General features: G+C 36.3%; 1 protein-coding gene across 1 annotated transcript; it reads right to left on the bottom strand.

The window, feature by feature from the left end:
- Positions 1-10,344: 10,344 nt before the first annotated feature.
- On the bottom strand, positions 10,345-21,834 carry LOC112295494 (DDB1- and CUL4-associated factor homolog 1). Its single transcript, XM_024547203.3, has 16 exons — positions 21,820-21,834; positions 21,067-21,617; positions 20,335-20,416; positions 19,833-19,949; positions 19,298-19,479; positions 18,186-19,098; positions 17,917-18,014; positions 17,259-17,703; positions 16,699-16,960; positions 16,097-16,440; positions 15,571-15,753; positions 14,774-15,301; positions 13,965-14,099; positions 13,680-13,798; positions 11,838-13,542; positions 10,345-11,550 (listed from the first exon to the last, which is right to left on the bottom strand). The coding sequence occupies exons 1-16, from the start codon at positions 21,832-21,834 to the stop codon at positions 10,843-10,845; spliced, it is 6,387 nt and encodes a 2,128-aa protein (XP_024402971.2). The 3' UTR covers positions 10,345-10,842.
- Positions 21,835-22,383: the final 549 nt, after the last annotated feature.

Here is a 22,383-nt window from a genome sequence, read left to right as displayed (position 1 = left end):
ATGTTCTTATCACAAAATTATACAACACTAGAAAATCAAATCTTCTAGTGCGAATGAATGGAGTTTTGATAATGTTTTTACCAAAATATTGTCACCCTGAATATTTACTTTTCAGATTTCCAAATCTCTCTTACACACTCTCTACATACGTACATATACATATACATATACATACATACACACACACACACACATACACATATATATATATATACATATATATATATATATATATACATACACACACATACAAATACATCATAGCCATTTTGCAAGCACTACACCTCTGAAACTAGAACTCCAAAAGGGGTGCCACCCAAAGTGGAACACACACATACTAAAACACAGATCACAACCCAGAGAACAGTCTCCAATAGACGAAATGCTTCAAAATTGACCCCCAACCAGTTGTCAATCACAACATTGTGCTGGAAAGATGGGTGTTGAAAAGATAGTATTTTGAAAAATGGGTCCGGTTCAGAAGCTGCAACAGTCCGAAAGCATCACCGGAAGAGTCGGGGGGGGGGGGGGGATAGCAGAATCCCAGAATCTGAGAATCCAGTGCAGGAATTCAAAACCCCGACGGACCTCAGTACCTGACATGCCTTCCTTCTTCCGCTATATGCATCCCCCTGCTCCGGATGCGCATCGAAAGCCAAAGCTACAGCTAAATTGTAAACTAGACCCATGAAACTAGAATAACAACACACACACCTACACACTCTCCTGCTCCAGTGCTTAGTATAGCAACAGTTGATGATTCTGGAGAGACAAACTCGGCACCCATTGGGGGGAGTTTTGTGCTTCTAAACCCAGCTCATATCTGGACTCCCTCCTTTCCTTTTTGCTATTCTGTATTGCTTGCTTTTCTTTCCACTGCACCCACTGAGACACTGCCACATCAAGCTTTTGTCTTGCATACAGAGCATGTCATCAAGGATCTTTGTGATATGAAAAAGCAATGGATCCATTGGCCACATGCTGAACAAAAGAAGATCTTTGTGTTCTTGGAAAAAAGAAGTCTTCTTTGGTTATGTTGATTTTTATGGCTAGAACAATGTTGCTTCTTTACCAAAAGCCAACAACCAACGGATCTTTGTATCAAAACATGGAATACATGTATTCAATATCTCTCTATGTAATATTTGACTCCAACCAACAATTCACTACTTTTCCACTTTGATTGGATTGATTTTGCACATGATTCTATCATGTATAAGAGTATTTTTTTTTTATAAGCATTTTAAAACTATTTTAGCAAAGAAAAATATTTGCATGTTGATTCACCTTACAACTAATCCAATACATTTTTTTATTTTTTATTTTTCATATTGGTCACTAACTACTCTTTGAAAGAGAATATAAAGTTTAATTAATATATAGAAATTATAAGAGTAAGGAATTAACATAGCATTGGTATTGCAAAAGACAAGTGGTGTTTTTTTCAAGAAGTAAGGAGATTATTGAAGGATGCTAAAGACATATCAAAGATAAAAGAATGGTTTATGGCTTGCTTAATATTGCACATGTTAATAGATTTAAGAGATTTTTGGATTGAGATGTTCTAAGAGACACCTAATATGGAGAAGGAAGCTCAAGGAGCACAACTTTCCTCTTGTCATACTTCTTTTAGACATGAACTTAAGCCTAAAATGTTGTCTATAAACTATGCAAAATGCTTGTTCTTATTATGTAACTAATACAGAAGAAGTATATAATATTTAAATATGTATTCTTTAATTAATTTTAATAAATTAATTTTTCTTTGCTCTTTTCTTTTGTTTCTTCTTTTTCCAGGTGTAACATGTAATTATTTCTATAGTACAAAAATTAGATGCAACATTAGATTTTTGTACTATAAAATAGAAAAAAATAATAAAAATCTAATATCTCTAATTTTACTAGCATGTGAAATAAGCTATTAGATACATGAGGTGAAATATTTATGCATACAAGGCTATGTTATGGACATCTACCAAGAAGATTCTAAGAATATTTGTATAATATTCTATTAGATTTTAGAAGGTTTTAAAATATTTTAAAAAGATTCTTATAATATTTTATTTTTTAAAAATATTCTTAGAATATTCTAAAAAGTTCTAAAAAACTATAGGAAGATTAAAGAAGTTTTTTGAGAAGCTTCTTAAGGTTGCTTCATCTTCAAGTAATATGGAAATTTCTCAAGAAGCTTCTTAATACCTAATATATATTAGAATTGAGGTTGAGAAATTTCCTAGTCTCAACAATACATCTCTTAGAGCTCTAATTCACCTCTCTTAGTATTGAACTTGTATTTATTAGATTTAATCAAGTTCTTATTAGCTTTCTTGTTGAAACTCTTTTGTTCAACTTCTTGTTTGGTCTCTTGTATATTATATCTGTGACAAGCTAAACACTCAGATATGATACTATTACTTTGAACTATAATATAAAAAAAAAGAATACACAAACTTACAATAGCATAATAACAACATCTCCTTTTTCAACCCTCATTTCTCAATCCAATCTTCTTTACCTTTCTTAATATGATTATAAGAATCTATCTTTGGTTGCATTAAACTCATTAATTCTATAATTCCATCCATCTACGAAATTGATTTTTCAGCACTAAAAAAAAAAATTAAAAATCTCAAAATAACATTAATAACAATATTTTCAAATCTACTAGCAATGCATCATCATCATGACCACCATTCTAGAAGATTTTTTACTTTTATTTTTTATGATGACAATTTAATGTTGTCGTATTATGTGTATTCTTGCTTGAAAATGCACTAGACACCTAACTATAGAAGGTAAGTAAAAATGCAATAATAATCCTACCAAGTCTAATAGATTCTTAAATAAACTTTAAGTACTCCTTAATAATCCTAATCAAACTTTAATCAATCTAAAATAAATTTAAAAGAAGTTACAAAAGAAACAAAAAGAAGTTATAAAATAATCTCAAAAAAAATAACAAAGAAATATTAAAAAAATATAAAAATAAATCTTTAATGAAATAAAAATAATTTAAAAGAAATAATAGAAATAGAAACTTTTGAAGAAATAAAATATAATTCTAAATAAATACTAAAAATAAAATCTAAATAAAACTCAAATAAATCTTAATCAAAATTTAATTTAATCCTAATTAAAATTCTAATTTTATTTTAATTTAAATTCTAATGAATCTTAACCAAATTTTAGGTCAATGCTAATTATAATCTTAATTAAAATCCAAATTAAAATCCAAATAAATCTTAATCAAATCCTAAATCAAATCCTAATTAAAATCCTAATTAAAACTCTAATAAATCTTAATCGAATCTTAGGTCAAATCCTAATGAAACCTTAATAAAAATTCTAAATCTTAGATCAATCTTAGTAAAATTCTAATCAAATCTTAAACAAATACTAATCAAATTCTAGTCAAATTCTAATTAAATTCTAATCAAATCTTAATAAAATCCTAATCAAATTCAGACAAAATCCTAAATCTTAACCAAATCATAAAAAACCTTAAATTCTAATTAAGTCCTAAAAAAATCCTAATCAAATCTTAGATCCTAAATCAATCCTAATCAATCTTTAATCAAATCCTAAATCTCAAACAAACTCTTAATAAATTTTATAGCAAATTAAAAATTCAATTTTCTAATGATTAAATCATTGATTTTGGTACGAAATTTTCATACCTTGTAACAACTAAGTTACAAACAAGTACAAAAAATTTGAAGAAGATTATATATACTAAATAGATAATGATTCCAAAACTCCACTTAGGAGTTGGCTAGCCTCCATCTCCAATCTTAATGTTGATATTCCTAAGCCACAATCTCTTAATTTCACTGTTCAATTCATTTCAATTTTTTATAATTATTAAAAATTAATCTAACTATCTTTAAAATAATTGTATTTCAATAAAATTAGCAAATTGATAGATATCTTAAAAATCCTCATTAATTCTCTGAATTCTAATTTTTAAGACTATAATCCACAAAACCCTCATATGCTTCAATCTTATCACTTGATTGACTTCAAATTTCTAAAACATACTCATAACAAGTACAAAAACAAACTACTACATTTCGACCCATAAATATGCCATAAAAATCACAAAATCTTAAAATTTGTAAACTTATTTTTATTTCTTAAAATCTAAATCTATTGAGTACATCACTTTCTTTGAAAATCCCTCAAAATTTCAATATTAATCCAAATAAAATGAAATTAATATTCAAAAATCTCTCTTTAGGTGTGCTTTCTAATTCTATTCTTTAATTTATAAAAGAACCTCAAAGTTACTATTGGTACAGTGTTTTGTGCCACATGGTCTAATTTTGATCCATGTTGACAACCAATCCTCTCTAGGTATGAAGTTTTGATAATTTGAGGTAATTTTTACTTTAATTTATTTTTAATTCTCTCTTAAACATGCCTATATTATTTTTTATTTTATTTTATTTACTTTGATTTGACTCATTTATGCCTCTAGAAAATAAATAGAAGTTCCTTCTACAAAAGACAACATTAAAAGTAAATTTTTTACTACCTTTCTATTATTTATCCTTATTTTTTTACTACATCTTAATATTGGGCTCTACTAGAATAACATCCATATTTTTATTTTTAACTATATAGTCGTGTTATTTCAAAATAACATTTCTTATATTCATGCACATCAAGATCATCCCTATCTTACAACTAATGGCATTTGAGCATTTCTAATTGAGGTTCATGCTCATCTAACTTACTCTTGATCCTTTCAATAGCAACTACTCAAATCTATTTCATATTTTTACTATTCTTATATCACCATTATCTTTTCTTGGCTATTATTATCACCTCTTCTTATATCTATCTCTTGTTCATCTAAGAGTGATGTAGAATCCTAGACATAGAGACTTTGCTTTAAATCCATATATGGTATAATATAATATAATTTTTTTTTAGAAAAAATTCTATATATAAATATTTAATGAATTATATCTACTTATCAATTATGCATAGAAAATAAAACTAAAACCCTAAAGCACCACCATCTGAGCTTTAGAAATAGTTTTATAACCACTATATATCAAAAAAAGTCTTCAAATCTTATCAAAATCTTCTAGACATTATATAGACATTGGTTGAATCTAAGAACACAAAATCAAATCCACTATAATATCAACTTGGTAGTCATTTGCAAGCACTTTTTTAATAACTTTAAGAAATTAAGAAGAAGCACAAACTACTCTACCAAATTTGTTACGTATATGATTGAAGTGGATAGTAAAAATACATTATTGGGCTTTGAAGCCATGATCAAAGACCACTCATTTGGATTCAATGCAATCACTCCAATATGAGAATAATTTAGAAATACTATCATGTCTCTATAATTGCCTATTATCTCAATAAATATCTAATGCATCTATACAACACTAATTATTTTAAGCACTTTGAAATAGTGTCTAAAGGTTTAAAAAACAAAGTTAATACAAAACAAGAGACATTATTAATCAAAGAAAGTCAAACTTGATTAAAAAGTATACATAAAAAATAATTATTGAAAACAATCATGTATTATGATTCTTATTTTTTTAAAAAAATATACATAAATACTATCAAGGATTAAATAAGAATTCTTTGAAACTTGAAAGGTGGTCCTTTATCTTTAGAATATGAAAGAAAAGTGAGGAGGTTGTTTGGATGTGGCACAATAATTGAAATTTAATATTATATGCGAAATATCCTTTTGCTTCCTACTTACACCGCACATCTCTCTCTCTCTCTCTCTCTCTCTCTCTCTTTCTCATCCTTTTCTTCTTTCTCTCTTCTCCCCTGTCCTTCTCCCTCAATCTCTTCTATTAATTTACTAGATTTCAAATAATTATTAAATTGCTACAAAAATTGACATTGGATGAAATTAACTCTAAAATATCCAACTTTGTTTTTCATTCTCTAGGATTTTATTTGCAAGGTAGTGCTCTAGTAGAAGAACATGTTCTTTATGCATTGGTACTTCATTTCTTTTATATGAATGATCAATCAATGAAGCCAATTAGAACTTGCCTTCTTTGTCTTGTTGTATCTTGAGTATCAATAGAGTACATCAACTTTTTTCTTTCTTTAATTATTATAGAAGATTACAACCTTATAATTTGATTGTAGAAATCAAATTAAGGTGACTTATTAGTATTACAATTGTGAAAAAATATTTGATTAGGAATAGATTTTTGTATAATTGTAGATGATTGAAATATAAACTACAAGGGAGTAGAAAATAAATGGTAGAAGGGAGGATTGTGATTGATGAAGTGTTTGCAATGAAATTAATGGTGATGAAATAATTGTGGATATGGATTTTTAAATATTATGTGGTAGGAGGAAAGAGAAAGAGGGTGGGTGTACCGAGAATATGAAGATGAAGGTTTGGTAATTGATTTAAAGAAGGAAGTGATTTTAGTATTGAAAGGAATTAGAGTTTGGAGGTGGAGGAGAAGTAAGTGTGGTTACAATAATTAGCATGCAGAGAGTGATTGAGTTAGAACAAGAATGGAATTTCATGCATAATAAGTTTATAAAGCTAAAGAATCTGTTGGAGGGTGTACCTAAAAAATATTTCAACTTCAAAGAATACATATTATTTTATATGTATCCAATGTCAATTGTGATTTTCTTTATGGTTTAGGTTTTGAGAATTAAGACCATATAAAGATCAAGTTAGATGATAGGATATGAATGTTTTGCTTTCATAATTCTCTGTGAATATTTTGTTTTAATAGCCTTATTATTTTGAGTATTTTTTTTTTATATATTAAGTTTTGACTATTACTCTTATAGTCTTTTTTTAGAATGTATAGGATTTTATAAATCAAATGATGTTGTGGACATGAATCAGTTATTAACTACCATTTCTAATTACAAAGAAGATTGTAGTTACCATGAGTCCTCTTATTAGATTCATACAAGATCAAGTATGCACTTGCTCCATTTGCTTTAAATTTAAGAGTTTTTTGTTTCATGTTCAAATAATTTCACTTTATTTTTATATTTTCTATTATATTTATTAATATTTGTGTTCAATTTGATTTTAAATTCAAAAAGATATGTATGTTAGATAGTAGGTAAGTGATGGATTTGCAACAAAAAGGTATACACGTTGAACATATGAACAATGTTCAAATGGATAAAATTATGAATAATAAGGTAAAAATTGGGAATTACAATATGCTTTATATGATCATTAAAAAGGAGTGTTCTATATTCTAGAAATTAGACATATAATTTATTTTTTAAATTAAATATTTTATAAAAAAAAGGTTTTTTACTCATTTTTTTATTTTTATTTATGACTCTATCTTTTTAATTTTAAAATCTCCAAATGACTATTATATTTTATTGTGCATTTTTTAAACATCACTTCTTAATAAATGGATGTCACTAGTGTTTTAATATGTTGTATTTGAGAATTGTAAAAGAAGTTGAAAATATTATTTTATTTGTATTATGGACCTTCCCTTCTTTAAACTCAAAAGAACTATGGAGTGTTTTTTGTTGGTTTTTTCTTTGTCTTGCCTCCAAAGAAACTCTTTCTTTGCCATATTCCTCTTCTTGCCACTCTCCTCTCTTTTTGCCATCTATTTCTTCTCTTCAAACAGCTTTTCATCTACTACTAATTTCATTTTTTTTGCTTCTTTTATGGCTTTAGCCTTCTCAATAGTTGCATTTGTCTTTACCTTTTGCCAAGCTTATAAGGATTAGCGTCTTTCTTTACCTTTTGCCAAGCTTATAAGGATTGGCATCTTTCTTTACCTTTTGCCAAGCCTCTATTCCATTTGCATCCTCAAGTTGTAATTCTATTGTTTCAACCATGACTTCAAATTCTTCAATATCAAATTCTCTCTTGACAACTGTTTCATCATCTTCTATATTATTGTCCTCTTTTGACATTGGACTAGCTAAAGTCAATTGTATACAAAGGCTTGACAATAGACTTCTCTCTAAAGAGCTTCATCATTTCAAATTGGAAATAACTTTTGTTGAGCTTCTGCTTAATAGTGAAAATTCTTTTTTTATTTTTTATTTTTTTTGTTGTCTTTAGTGATACCATATCCAATATGCACAAATTCTTTTAATTCATTCACAAGCTTTGCCTTATAAGTTTAAAGTTTCTCTTTTATGGCCTTATGATTAAGATGGAGGCATTTTCAACTCAAAGTGCTAACCACTTACGCAAGCATGTGATAGCTTGCTATTTTTGTCTATAGATCAACACCAATATTTGTTGATCTAAAGATGCCAAATATACTATTAAAGTTTTCCTTCAAGCCATGAGATGATGTAGAAAAAGTTACCGTTTATAAGATTAGCCTTACTAAAAAGTGCTTTCTTTGATATAATAGGAGTAGATATGGTGAACTATGGATGGATATTGATTGAACAAGAATTGGTATTAAGAAAGCAATAAAAGACAGTGAAAACAAGCATAATGACAATAGCTTTGCCAAAAAAATTTAGAAGATATAATATAAATTTGGAAAGAACAAAACAAAAAGGAAAAGATGGAAGTCAACTAATATTTTTTCACAAGCTATTACAAAACTTTATGTTTAAAATTTCAAATGTTTAAAATAAAGAGGGATATATCAAAGCATATCAGCAACATTCTTGAGGTGATATAAATTGGTCTTTCAGGTTTGGAAGGGCTTGTATTAAATGTGGACCACTATTGATATTACACACACTAATCTGAAAAGATACAGGAGCATATATGATTTTGGGATTTTTAAGTTTTACAATTTTTAATGTTTAAAAATACAAATAATTGTTATATATGTATATGTATATACACATATTTCTAAAATTTTAATGTTATTTAAAAAAAAATCTCATTATATGCTATTGCATAATAAATAAGTTGAATCGTTATAAAATTGTGTTGTGTAATATAAATACAAAGGTGCAAGTTCAAATTTGGACCACTAATAATAATCAATGTTTTAAACAAATACAATTTGTAATTTGTAAAATATCTTCAATTCAAGATATCAAAATTTATTTATGTTTCATTCAAAATTCAGAATTAAAACTTGCAAAGAATTTAAAACATTTATTATATAAAAAAGCCACACACACACACATATATATATATATATATATATATATGTTTATTTACAGTAAAAATAAAATAAAATTACTTGGAAAAATTATTTTGTACTAAAATGCTAAAAATTACAACATACAGTAGCGAAAGTGCTAAAAAATTAAAAATAAGAACAATCAAACACAAAAAAATTCTTTGGAATTATCATTTTAAATTTAATTTACAAAATACAAATTTTGGTACTTATAGTGATTAATGTCTAAGTAATAAGTACCTAAATTTCTCTATGGTTTAGAATGCTATAAATAATAACTTTTTTGGACTCTTACTCTATTGTATGGAAAAAATTCACATATCATTTCAAAATCATCATATGTGATGTAATAATCCAATGCATTTACAAATATCAAATTATTGTTTTGTCACAAAATAAGAAGCTCATTAATTACTACAAAAAATACTTTCCATATTTTATTTTTTTTTCTACGACGAATGCAGTTTAATAATAAAAAATTAGATCTTATTGCTCCAAAAATAGTAAAACCAAGATAATACAAGTTTATTTTTTTTTAATATTAAAGTTGGCAAAAAGGTACTAGTGATAGTTTCATAAAATGCAATAATAAATCGTTTAAAAAAACTATACATGATTGTATACATGTGTGTGTATATATATATATATATATATATTTATACATATACATACATATGATAGAATTTACTTTTTAAACTATAAGTTCATATTTTTTGGAATTTCAATGCTTGTTTATTTGAATAAAAACCGTTAGGATCATAATCATGTATTAAATGAGATCATAAATTGTATTTTTCTGAATATTTGGAGCAGATAAATTGATCAAGAGCAACAACTATCACAATGCCAACATTGTTATACAAACTAATAAATCCAAAAGCATTTATTTATTTTTTCATTCTATTTTTGTTATGAGGTTGAGATTGAATTTGAGGACTTCATTACATTTTATTAATTACATTGCCAACTAAAATCTTAAATTATTAACTTACCAACTTGCTACATAAACATCCCGAAGCTGACCCAGCACCACTCGGCGGTCAAAATAGTGAGGAGAACAGAAAAAGTATATGGGCTCAGTCATTATGATGATTTTGCCCTTATCATGCTTAACCCTGGTACCCATTTACGCCAAAACCAAGCCCCTGCCTCACACACTTCCCCATACTGCGGAGTAATTTGGAAAGAGGCCATACTCATGAGACTAGTGTCACCCAGAATCAAAATACATCCATGATCAAGGTAAATAACTTCATCGATTCACCAAGTTTTATGGACAGTATTGGAATAAAAAAATCTTAAAAGCTAGCCAGTCGCTCAAATTGTTTGAGCATTTGCTTAATTATCACCAGACCTGAGCTAATAATATCAGGAGCGAAGTAATGGTGAGGACAAAAATGTAACGCACAGATTTGAGAAGTCATTTATGCTCACGAACCGACGTTATCGCACCAAGAACTCGCACTTAAGCTAGAACTCGTACTTCTACATTCATCTGATACTTGTGCACCACTTCTGATGCAACCAACAAACACACGTACTTTACAAAGGACTCCTACCCTATTGAAGGATACATATTCTTGCTATGTGTATACATTCAGCAGAGGAGATTCCTCCATACCTAAGGAAAACTCTTCAGCATGTGCAAGAGCCAGAAGATACAGGAAGGGGAACATGCCACGTACTCATACCTACTATACTTATGCCTTTATGAGATCTCAAAGCGCAATCGTCCTTATGAGAGAAATCCTCCCATAAATTCATCAAATGCATCTTGTCCGAACTCGCCCCCGGAGCCATCGTCACTTGAAAACGTACCCCTAGGACCATCGTCACCGTCGGAGATAAGTTCCAAGTCCCCCTCCCCAAGACCATCGTCACTGAAATCGTCATCCGTAGAAATACTATCGTTGTCCCCAGCTTCGTCCCCATCATCTTCTTCACTGTTCTCATCATTGTCGTTACTTATGAGATCGATGTCGTCGTCTTCGTGAAGGTCACCGTCGTCATCGTCATCATCCTCATCATCTTCTTCCTCCTCTGTCTCTCCCCCATCATCCGGGTCTGAATCATCATCAGTGGGACGCCTCCTCCCTACTTCATACAGCCTAGCGAATGAATCCATTTCGTCGTTACTTTCAACTGCTACTATTGAGATGAAAGAGTCTGTGGGTTCGGTCGCAAGGTCAAGGACACAACGGTCCACAATTGTAGTAGTGATGTCAGAGTAGTCCACTGCATCCATAGTTCTGAAAGCACTGAATAAAGGGTGCCGCATCCTACGTGGATTAAGTGCGGTCATGATGTCATCTGAGTTACGACGTAGTGTTGCATAGATGACATCGCCCGTTGTATTGAAAGTTATGGCAGTTTGGTCCAGAGATGGTACACTTCTCAGAAGCTTATACGAACGTAAATCCCAGACTTCTGAATTGATGATGACCTGCATAAACCAAGAAAAATATAAACCACGAGATAAAGAGATCTCAAGTTCTATTTAAACCAAATTATCAGCACTAAAAGACTATGGAGCAAGGTTACGTTCGACACACGAGACTAGAGAAAAGAAAACTGGAGCTAGCATGATCATACTCAGGTAAGCATAGAAGATAGGCCACAAGAAATATTTAAAATGAACAAAGCAAATCACACGAGCGAGAAGAACATAGAACCAACTTCATTACACATGATAACATCAACTATATAAACAGAAAGAACTCCAAAACATACCTCATTTCCGGCAGGATGGAAGCCACCTCCACCGTAGTCAGTGAACTGGTCAAATCTATGAATTGCACGTTGGACTCGGGGATCCCACAATACTCCACTCCAAAGGACCAAGACATCGTCAGGACTAAAGTGGACAATTGATTGCGTATGGCTGCGTGGCAAGCCTGACTGACTTATTGAACTGTCAGACAACCTTTGCTCCAACCTGTAAGAGCCAACATCGTACAGCAGGACTGCTTTGTGAGGGGACTCACAAGTGATAGCGCCAAGTCTACTTCCTGCATGGTTAAATCTTGCTGCTTTGCAGCTATCAAAAGCGTGCAAAGGCCCATTGCCAAGATTGGAGGAGTCCCACAATCGAACATCATGGCTGGCAGAAGACAACAGTAACTGCCCCACTCGTGTGTCGTTTCCAGCCAGACAATGTGGAGCAGATTGCAAAGCCGTGATTGGTGAGTTGTGTCCCATCAATTGCACCTCCAAGATGTTTCCTGAACTTGAATCGAATAGTCGAATATCTCCAGCAAGACTACCAATAGCAAGACAGGACGCATGACCTAGGAAGGTGTTAGCAGTAAGAAGAACTGCATCATCACGGCATGTGCGCCAGGGACGAAACCGGCTGTATACAAAGTGCCGATCTCGTCTTCGTCCATGCATACCTCCATAAGGTGGACTAATCTGGCGCACAGCTAGCCTTGAAGCGGTATTTAAAGGAGCATCAAGTGCCCTACTAGGTTCTGGGCAAACATGTGGGTGAAGAAGGGATAGAGGAGGAAGGGTAGTAATGGGAGCCGGACACTGACGATGTTGGTGTTTCAGATACTGGACCACAAGTGAGTCAAGTGTTGCATGTTCCGTAGTATTGGTGCGAGGTTCTAACAGACCACCTGTTGATGGGACAAGGGAATAGCCCGGGGTATTGAGATATTGTTTAAAAGGAACGTAGGGTGAATGCTGAAAATCAAAAGTCGATGAGTCAGTTTGCAAGTTTGCCGTATCTACTTTCTCAGGCAAACCGTACTGTCCAAAAAATGATTTGGCAGGAGTGAAATCACTAGTTGAGGGAGCTGGGGTAGATTGAACAGGTGCGGAAACGTCAACAAAATTTGTCTTCAAGGGTGCATGGCCAGGAGTAACACAAGGTGATGCCATGAAAGGATCTGTAAAAGCCATCCGCTTACTTGTTGGGGATAATGGAGGCATGTCCCTTTCACCGCTTTTACGCTTGCCGGAGACAGGTAGATTGCGATATGCTCCAGGTGTTTTGAAAATGCTATCTGTATCATCTCTGGGCTTCCCTTGGCTGAGGAAATAATCCTGGGTATCAAGTCGACTGCGGTTTTCTTTCACGCTCTGAGACTTTCTCAGCGAAGCTATAGCTGAACCCGACTTCCCACCAGATGTCAAAGAAGTTGAGAATGCTGGCTTTTTGCGGGAAGAAGGAAGAGATTGAGAACTGCTCGCATCATCCTCATCCTTGGCAGGTTTCTTCGAACCGCCTCCAAGAAATCCGCCGTTAACTCGTCCAGCAGGCCACTGCATAACGTTTTTGACTACTTCAGTCGATGAAGCTGGGAGTACAAGAGAAGTCGGAGGTAAAAGAGAAGGTAAAGGTTTCAAATTTGCTTCTTTGAGCAATGCAGCAGCTGCACTCGGGAGTCCTGATCCAATTAGATGCTCATGAATAAGCTGTAACAACTCCCTGACAGTTTCATCAACGTCCAAGGTGTCAGTACGTCGAGAATATAAAGGAAAAATAAATAAATAAATAAATAACGTAAATTTAAGAAAGGAAGAAGGCATCTGTTACTTCGATGCTAATAAAGTATAAACTATTACCTGGGGTGATAACTTATAGGTGTGGCTGCAGCAATGGCTGCTCTTTCAATTCGTCGTAGAGTAGGTGCTGCTGCTTCACTAGCTGCTGCAGTATTTGCACGCCCCACGTTGGTAACAATCTGCACGTGACAGCAGAATGAAAATACAATTAATGAGATGAAGCTCACAAAGAAGAGAATTCTCATGAATTCAAGTTAAGACAAACATCCAAGCCTTTATTACATGCAATAACATGAGAAGAGGAATGAATCATCAAAAGCAGATAACAACAAAGAAAATGCTTACCGCAATGAGCTCCAGAGCCACTCTGCTAAGTTCCGCTTGCCACCTCCCTTGCTCCCCACCAATACCACCTGCACTAGCTTGACGGCCAGCCTGACTACCACCATCTCGCAATAACTCTGAGAGTAACTTCCCTACCTGCACATATATTATCTCCAAACTAAGCTCAACAAGCTCTCACACGACCAACGCTACCTATCAAAACCCAACACCGTCAGTACCTGCGTCCTCTGATACTTAAGGCATATAGGACTAAAAACTGCCTCGAACAATCTTTTGCTCTCAAGTTCAATGGCAAGCTTTTATTATATTCCTTCGCATTCTGTGAGCCAAGTTAGGACTCAACATATCTGTTAACTCAGTTGTGTACATAGAGAAAAAAAACATGTCCCAGAGATTCTCTGCTAAAAACTCTAATTGCAGGAGCAACCAAGACTGAAGAATATGAATAAAATTTGAATAGCAAAACTAGTCCATTTTGAATCTTTTAAAAAATGTGAGCTACCATACATTTCTTCAAATCAAAAAACAATGTTATAGTATTTGTTTTCATGATGAAAGAGTTCAAATCAAATATTAAATTTTTTATCATGAAGACAATAGGTTTAACAAAATGGATGTGATGTCAAAACTTCTGCAACCTTAAGTACCCATAAACCCGAATTGCATCTCTAAGTAATATTTTGGAGACTCGAATTTATAGACAGGCTGCAAAAGTGTTGAGGAAGTGGGACTGCAAATCCTGTAAAAAATAGAAACATATATATAACAAAAGTTGCGCATGCACTCTACGATAGCAGTCGTGAATATACCTGTAATTTGGTAAGAATATGCGCAATGGTGTCATCTCGAGCCAAGCCCAATAAAACTCGACAGGAAAGGGCTCGTATACAATCCAAGGCAGGAGGGGGAAGAACAGTCCTCGGGTAAAGCAGATGAAGCAACACTTTGATTCCATTGTTTGCCCGTACTGCTTCACGGGCATAACGATAACCCTGTTCCATGTACGCTGCCAAGCCGGAACCACCAGCACCTGGCCCCAGGGAAATTCGCCGATCTCCGACAACCCCCGCCCCAAAAGCGCTTGGACCTGAAGCCCCTTGGGCTCCTCCATTTCTGTCAACGTTGCTTTCTGCTCTACCAGTCCAACCCTTACTTTCTAGATTCACTGCTGTGCCTGTACCCACAGTTGTTGCTTGAGAAGAACTCCCAGCTCCACCTTGACTTGATTGGGCCTGTTGAGACTGTGCGGGAGTGGCAGCAGCTGCCATGGGCCGACTGCAAAGCGAAGGAGGAGGACAAACCAGATTGGCCAATACAAGAAGAGCTGTTTGAATCACCTGTCCAGGACAAAGAGTTCTATTTATTGATCCATCTATTTCAAGCTGGGAATAAAAAGTAGAGAACGGCATCCACCAAATCGGACTGACCATATTCAAACATCTTAGATTACCTTTCGAAGGAACAAAAGTTACGTCATCCAGTTGAGAAGCCAATAAAGCACAAGCGTCACATGCAACAAAACTGCAAAGCTTACTATGAACATCTTTATGAAACAGTGGGTCAGATAACCTTCTAATGCACACCAAGATGGCAAGGAGAAAATTACCTCAGGATCACAAAAAGCAACTCCACTAACCGCATCGAGAACAACAGCCATAAAAGATCGTTCGTTGCTTAGCGTAGAGTCAATAATCAATCGTCGTGTGTAAGGCACTAACGTCACAATTTGCAGAACTCCAAGAGAATGCTGCACTATCTCATGCAAGTACCTTTCTCCAGGTGCTGCTTGCTGCACAGAGACAGTCACATAAAACTTAAGAATAATCGAGGAAATTCTGAAGTGTTTCTTTTCAACTTAAAGCCACAGCGACTTGATTAAAAGAATAAACTAGGAAAAAAAAGCACCCATCTATAACAACATCCCGTACCATTACAGAGAACATTTAAAAATAAATGCGAAAACAGACAATCCAGAATCTGACTACCACACATAAACGCAGAAAACTTGGCACAGAGAGTTACGACTGCCACAAATTAGTATCAAAAGAAGTTACATACAGCTAAATGCACAATTCTATCTCACATAGGCAATATCCTCGAAAATAGTAACCATTGAATAAATAAAGTAATACCTGGGTAAGTTCTAGGAGAACAATGTGACCATTGTACTGCATAAATGCATCAAGTGGAGGCCAACGCGACCTGACAAAAGCAGGTCCTAATTTTCGATCTCTTTGCAGTTGGACAATAATTGTGTCCATTGCTTCATTGCTGATGTCAAGAGGTTTGTATGTGGCTTTCCCGTTGGGCCCGTTTCGTGAACCACCCTTGTGACCTCTACTAGGTCTTAAAGAGTCAACCAACAATAGCAAATGGGCCCGAAAATATTGCCGTAGTGCAACACACGTAAGATAAGCAATCTGCTTCCCACTTGATGTCAAAACTTCAGCCGATGCCAACGTCCGATCACGTGAACCTGAGAAAAACACAAGGTTTAGATGAAGAAAGTAGGGCACATAATTGCAGATATCCATTGAAACCCTGTCTCGAACCTAAAGTAATGATCAACTACAGACCCTTGAGTATCCCCAAAATCTATGACACGTACGTTTCATCCTGAATCACTAAACGTTTGACACAAACAAAAAGAAAAACGAAACAAATAACAAAATTCTTTTAAAGAAATTGTTTAAAAAAATTAAAACAAAAAAAGAAGGAAAGCAAGAGGAGGTGCCTGCTGATGTTGCAGCAGTGCCTGAGTTGCTTGACCCTCCTGATCTCAAAGAAGCTGTATTCCGCAACAAATTGACTATTTTACGCAACCCATCTTGACCATCGAAGGCCTCCAAAATTGCTCGGAAAACAAAAGACGCTCCAAAAAACAAAGCAGCATTGCGCCTAGCTGGATCCTGTGGACAAGATAAAAGATGAAGTGCGAGAGCAACAACATCCTGAACCACTGGTGCTGGCAAAGTACAGACTCGCTCCATCACGCCCTGACACAAAACCAGTTTGTTAATATTGCACCTTAAAAATAATCATCAATACCTAGGGTACCCGCACTCAAAATGGTGGCTTGGTATTCATAATTAATACAACTGCTTACAGATCATAAAGTATAAGAAATAATTGTGCATAAAACATCATAAACCTAGTAAGAAAATCAGAATCGTGATCAGCAATCGAAACATCAACCAATTTCACCAGCAAATGATCATACGTAATCCTCTTCAAAAACAATAAATTTGTATTCCTAAGAAATATTACTAAAAATTAAATGAATAAGACTCTAACCTGCAGCGATGCAAGTGCGAACAGACAAAGAGAGATGCCCGTAAGAGTTTGAGACACTCTAGGAGTAGCAAGAAGCTGCTCTACACCACCTCGATCCACAAAAAGAGCAGCAAACTTTCGATGTGCAGCAAGTGCGCATATCAATTTCAGTACATCTGAAAGCACTGCCAAGTCTTTGTAGTTATTATCGATTGGCCGCCGTTGAAGTAGGGCCAAGCAAACGTCGACACCTCTTTCATGCAAAACGGGACCCAACACTTCCAAATACTCCCCCATCTTTTCAAGACACTGTACGCAATAACGTTCCCTAAGTGCAGCTAATGCCTCCATATCCACACCACTTTGCCCTTCATCTCCCACTTCATTTTCCTGTTCTTTCTTAGACTCGATTTCTGCTACTTTTTTAGCTTCTTCCATGGCCATCTTTTTCTTTTCCAGCTGTTCTCTGCACAAAGTTGATTTGCAATCCAACATTGTCATTTAGTCTACAGACCCAGGTTAGATGTTGCTGCAAAAAGAGGAAAATATTAGGCTTTAGTTTTAAGGAGAAGAGGAGGGAAAGAAAAAGAAAAAGAAAAAGAAAAGATGAATAAAGAGAGAAGAACGCTACTCTCCCAAATTAGGTGAAGTTCACCCAAACAGGATCGTTCCTACATACCTTGTGACAGTGGATGAAAGAGCAGCATCCACAACTGTAAGAGCTGCTTCATTTGCTGCTGCCAATATATCTTCCTCTTTGTCTGTGGTTGCGAGAACCTGCATGCAATATCCAAAACGTCGTTAGGTTGCAAGTCACGTAGTAAAATAGCACCAGGATTGTAAAAAGCAGGTTAATTACAACCTGCGACAACTAGACATTACATAGGGGTCAAAAGGCGAAACACATATAGAAGTCCTGGCTGGAAAGTTAGCCAACAGTAGCAATACCTCTGTGGCAGCTGCTCTAACAAGGTCAGCAGCAGCATCTCCGGCTGCTTTTACAGCTTCCCAGGGAGCATTTTCTGTCCTCGCTTCGGCTTGAGCTGCTCGCATGGCCTTTCGCATGGACAGTGAGATATCCGCCTTACCAACCAAGACGCACTGAATTGTTTGGTTCTCCGAATCACTGTCATCCTTAACTCCACCCCTCGGAGCCTCAGACCCAATTCCTGTCAATTTAGAAGTTTTCTCTGAGGATAATCCCCTGCTCTTGTGACCACTTTCTTTGCGAGCTGATGTTGGAGCTGATGTTGGAGCTAATGATTGGCCTCTTTCAGATTCTGCAGCGCCATCACTATGTCTTCCTTTTCCTCTTCCTTTTCCGCCTACTCTGTGGACGTCAATCCTGCGTTTTGACGGCTCTGCTCTACTCATCTCTTCATTTTCATCTTCTTGCAGTGGACGAGTACTATTCAACCACTCTGCTGTCCTAGTTTTAGCTTCTCGCCTATCTTTTCTACGCCTTTTATCTTCGTTCATACACTCGTCCCCATCTTCATCGGCATCATATGTACAGAGACTCAGGTCTGGAGTTCCTTCTAAGTTCTCAGCATCCTCCTGGACAGCTTCCTCGTTATCTTTCTTCTCTCCTATAGCATCAACCAACATTTCACCACCCCTTTCTGTTCTTTGCTCATCGGATACTTTGTCAGAAACACGAAGATCTTCCATCCTTGATACATCTAGAAGTGGCCTAACTCGCCCTCTAGCTTCATCCCTTCCCCTGCTTCCACTCATTCCTATATTTGTCTTACTTTCGGTATTCGCTTCTGCAGACGCATCTCCCAGTACACGAACGCGCAGGTAGTGCATAAGCTGACCTACCATACCCGTCGTAAGTACATCCTCCACAACATCAGACCTGCGCAGAAGATGCACTGATTATGTACCTAGTCCTCTACACATGGACTCAAAGAAGCCACAATTTAATATCGGACATAAGGAACAGTAGATGAATCAGATTGCAGCTGAAAGAACCCAGGGATCGACCACAACTTAATTAAATTGCTAATCAAAAATTGCCGATCTAAAGCAAGAAAGTGAAAACAGCACATTCGTACCCTCCCAGAGTTACTGCGAGAAGGCCGGTTGAATAGGTCCTCAACATCTCACGATGGACTGCATCAGCATCCTTGGTCCTCTTACTTCTAGATGCCCTGCTGTTCGCTATATCTTTCGGTGAGTCCTCCGTTACCCACCGTTTGATATTAACAAGGACTTCTTCTTCAAACACATGAGGATACTGAATACAAAACACGATTTATAAAATTAGTAGGTAATTAATTAAACCGTCTGATAAGCACGCCAAATCATGCTATCTCCAGTTTTCTATACTAAAAAATACATAATTAACGCAAAACCCCACAGACAATCAGGACAATACGCATCTAGTATGTAATTACAGCACCTGATTCACTAGAATTTCACATGACGTGGAAACAAAACAATGGACGCGTGATACCACAACAGCCATGACCGCGACGGTGACGAACAATTGCCAATCCAACTGAAAAAGATGCAAGGTCACATATGCAATAAGCCAAACTGCCAGTAATGATAAACTTCAATCATAGACTGCTGTCAATGCATGATTACCAGCCAGCTCGAAACGCAGGCAAGCAACAGCCTAACTGCAGCTGCACGAACCATCGTAGAATGCACTGGCCCAACCAACAGTCTTTTGGACAGCAGCTCAAAAAAATCATCATCCTCCTGCCATTGCGCGTAGAGTTGCACACTTTAGCCAAGGTAAACTAGCAAGCCTAAAGCATCATCATGGGCAATCAACAAAGCCAAGTTGTCCTATTAAGCGCCACACACCACTAAACCCTAGCCAAGCCACTGTACGGCATGAGCTTCAATGAGTGAGCTAAAGCCCTAATCGCGTCACATGAATCACAGCAAATTGTTGATTGTGTAATATTGCAGTTTTATCAAAACCAATTACATTTGGACATGGACCATGCCCGAACATTATTATGCGGACACTCCCGTAGCCTCAAGCCACGCCATCAACCTTCTGTCTCTGTCGTGCCCAAACTATAATCATATTAACACTCACAAAAAGAAACCTCCTTGAGAGTCACTGAGCGTTTACCCTGAATAAGTTAACAAGGCGCCCTATCAAGTGTGAAGACCGTGAATTGTTGGAATAGGGGTGCCCTGTATACTGTTCATACCTGCAAGGCCACAAAGCAACGCCAAAGGATCAAACCAGGATCTTACTCCATAAATTTTTCTGGAACAAAAAGCCTCCGAAAGTACCCACGAAGCTAAGTATTTGATAGTCGAGAGAAAAACAAATTAAAAATTAAATAAAGAGAGTAGTATCCCAGCTATCGTAGTATAATAATTGAATCGCACGCTGCCTGATTAAGAAGCATGAAATCAAATCACCTAAACCATGGAAATGGGACTCGCGACGGGACTGTCACCCGGCCCAGAGCCAGATTTCTAAAACATGAATCTCAAGCAGAAGCTCCAACTTTACTACAAACATTTCTCCACTGCCTAAAATGTTGATAATTCCACACCAAGGCACAGCGAACACCTTGGGTGAGTAAGTGAAAGAGTGAGTATGAGTACATATCGAAATTCACAAAATTATCCAGGGTATATTGTCTCACACCCAATTACACTCCACCAACAAACTCTCCCCGCACCAGAGAACGCCCAACCACAATCACTACACAGCTCCACGAAATCCAGCAACCCTACTCTCACTCCACAAATCTTACAAGCTCCAGAATCACGACCACACTCCTCCCCGCAAAACATCTCTCAAATCCACCCCACCCCCGACCGGCAGGTTTAAAATTCAAAGCCAGACCTAGCTTCTTCCTGCTCCAGAATCGCAGCCAGGGAATGCAAGAGCGATGGGTTGGGCGAGTCACGCTCCGCTACGATCCGGCGCATTAGACTCCTAGCTGTCTGCACTACATCCTCCCCGTGTGCACCCGTGGTGGCGTTGCTGGTGGTGGCCACCGCGGACGCCTCCCGAAACACTCTGCTGATCTCCCCTCCCGCACCATTCCCCTCTGCCTCGGCGGGCGCGCTGGGGGTGTCAGCTCCCCCGCCCTCCTCCGGCATCCCGCAAACCCCCCCTCCCCCTACCCAAATCCTACGACGCCTCCGTGACGAGACGACAGTGATGGTGATGGTGTGTCCCTGTTGCAATGCGGTGAGCAATCGGTCGAAATACGAGATACTCCAACAAGACTTTCTAAACCCTAAGTCTCCTGCTCCTACTCGTCTTCCTTGCTCTTCCTTTTCCTTCTCCTTCCTTCCTTCACTGCTCGCTTCATGCGTCCTTACCTGGTCTCCGCGCCTTGGCTTGCCTTCCAGCCGCTCGGTCACTTGCCAGTGTGTCACCTCGCTCCCCTATTACCGTCCATTCTGTCTGCCCGCTGCATGGCCTCCTATGCCCGCTGTCTGCCATGTTTAGGGGTATTCGCGTTTCAGTTATACGGTTAACCGGTCAAAAAATTCTGGAACCGGTTACTAACCGGTTAAATTCTCCTCGAACAGATCCTCATATAATATGGGTCATATTCATATCGATTTAGGGGTGGAGGATCGCAACCTGAGTCAACGTCATCGTACCTGCAATCCTGAGTCATATTCATCTCAATTCTGGTGATTCATCTCCATTAATCAATGGGTAAGCTCTCAACTAGTATGTTTCACTTGCACATGCTTGTCCTTCCACATTAAAGGGAAAAATAAAACAAAGTGATTCCAACGCAGCCAGCTGCATCACCCTCGGGAGTCCTCTCCATGTCTCCACAATATAATCTCATACTCTCTACACCCACAAATCCAGCTCTTCCTCTTGTGTGCTAGACCGTGGTTCCCTCGATGCAGGCTTGAAGCCTGATTGAAGAACGGAATTGCGAGCAATTTCGCAAAGATCACAAGAGCTCAGCTCTCACATCCGAGAGAGACGCACAACGATCTACGCATGAGGTTGACGTCAGATGTCTGAGGAAATTTCAAGAATCAAACCTCAGCATGCATGGTCTCAAAAGAATAATTTGAGAAAATGGACACAATGCTGTACTCTTCATCAAGAGGCTCCTTGGTAAGATGAATTTGTAGAGGATCATCCCCTAAATCGGATGACTCAACCAATGGGGGGATCAACAAG

The sequence above is a fragment of the Physcomitrium patens genome, chromosome 2 (genome assembly GCF_059467195.1).
Source record: "Physcomitrium patens ecotype Gransden chromosome 2, ASM5946719v1, whole genome shotgun sequence".
Taxonomy (NCBI): Eukaryota; Viridiplantae; Streptophyta; class Bryopsida; order Funariales; family Funariaceae; genus Physcomitrium; species Physcomitrium patens.
Note: the sequence above shows the minus strand (reverse complement) of the source record. Positions and strands in the feature narration are given on the sequence as shown.

Coding starts and splice junctions, on each gene's coding strand:
- LOC112295494 (XM_024547203.3), bottom strand. Junction 19,480..19,832: donor CCTGCGTTTCGAGCTGGCTG/GTAATCATGCAT, acceptor TTTTGTATTCAG/TATCCTCATGTGTTTGAAGA. Junction 13,799..13,964: donor TGGCTCTGGAGCTCATTGCG/GTAAGCATTTTC, acceptor TGTCACGTGCAG/ATTGTTACCAACGTGGGGCG.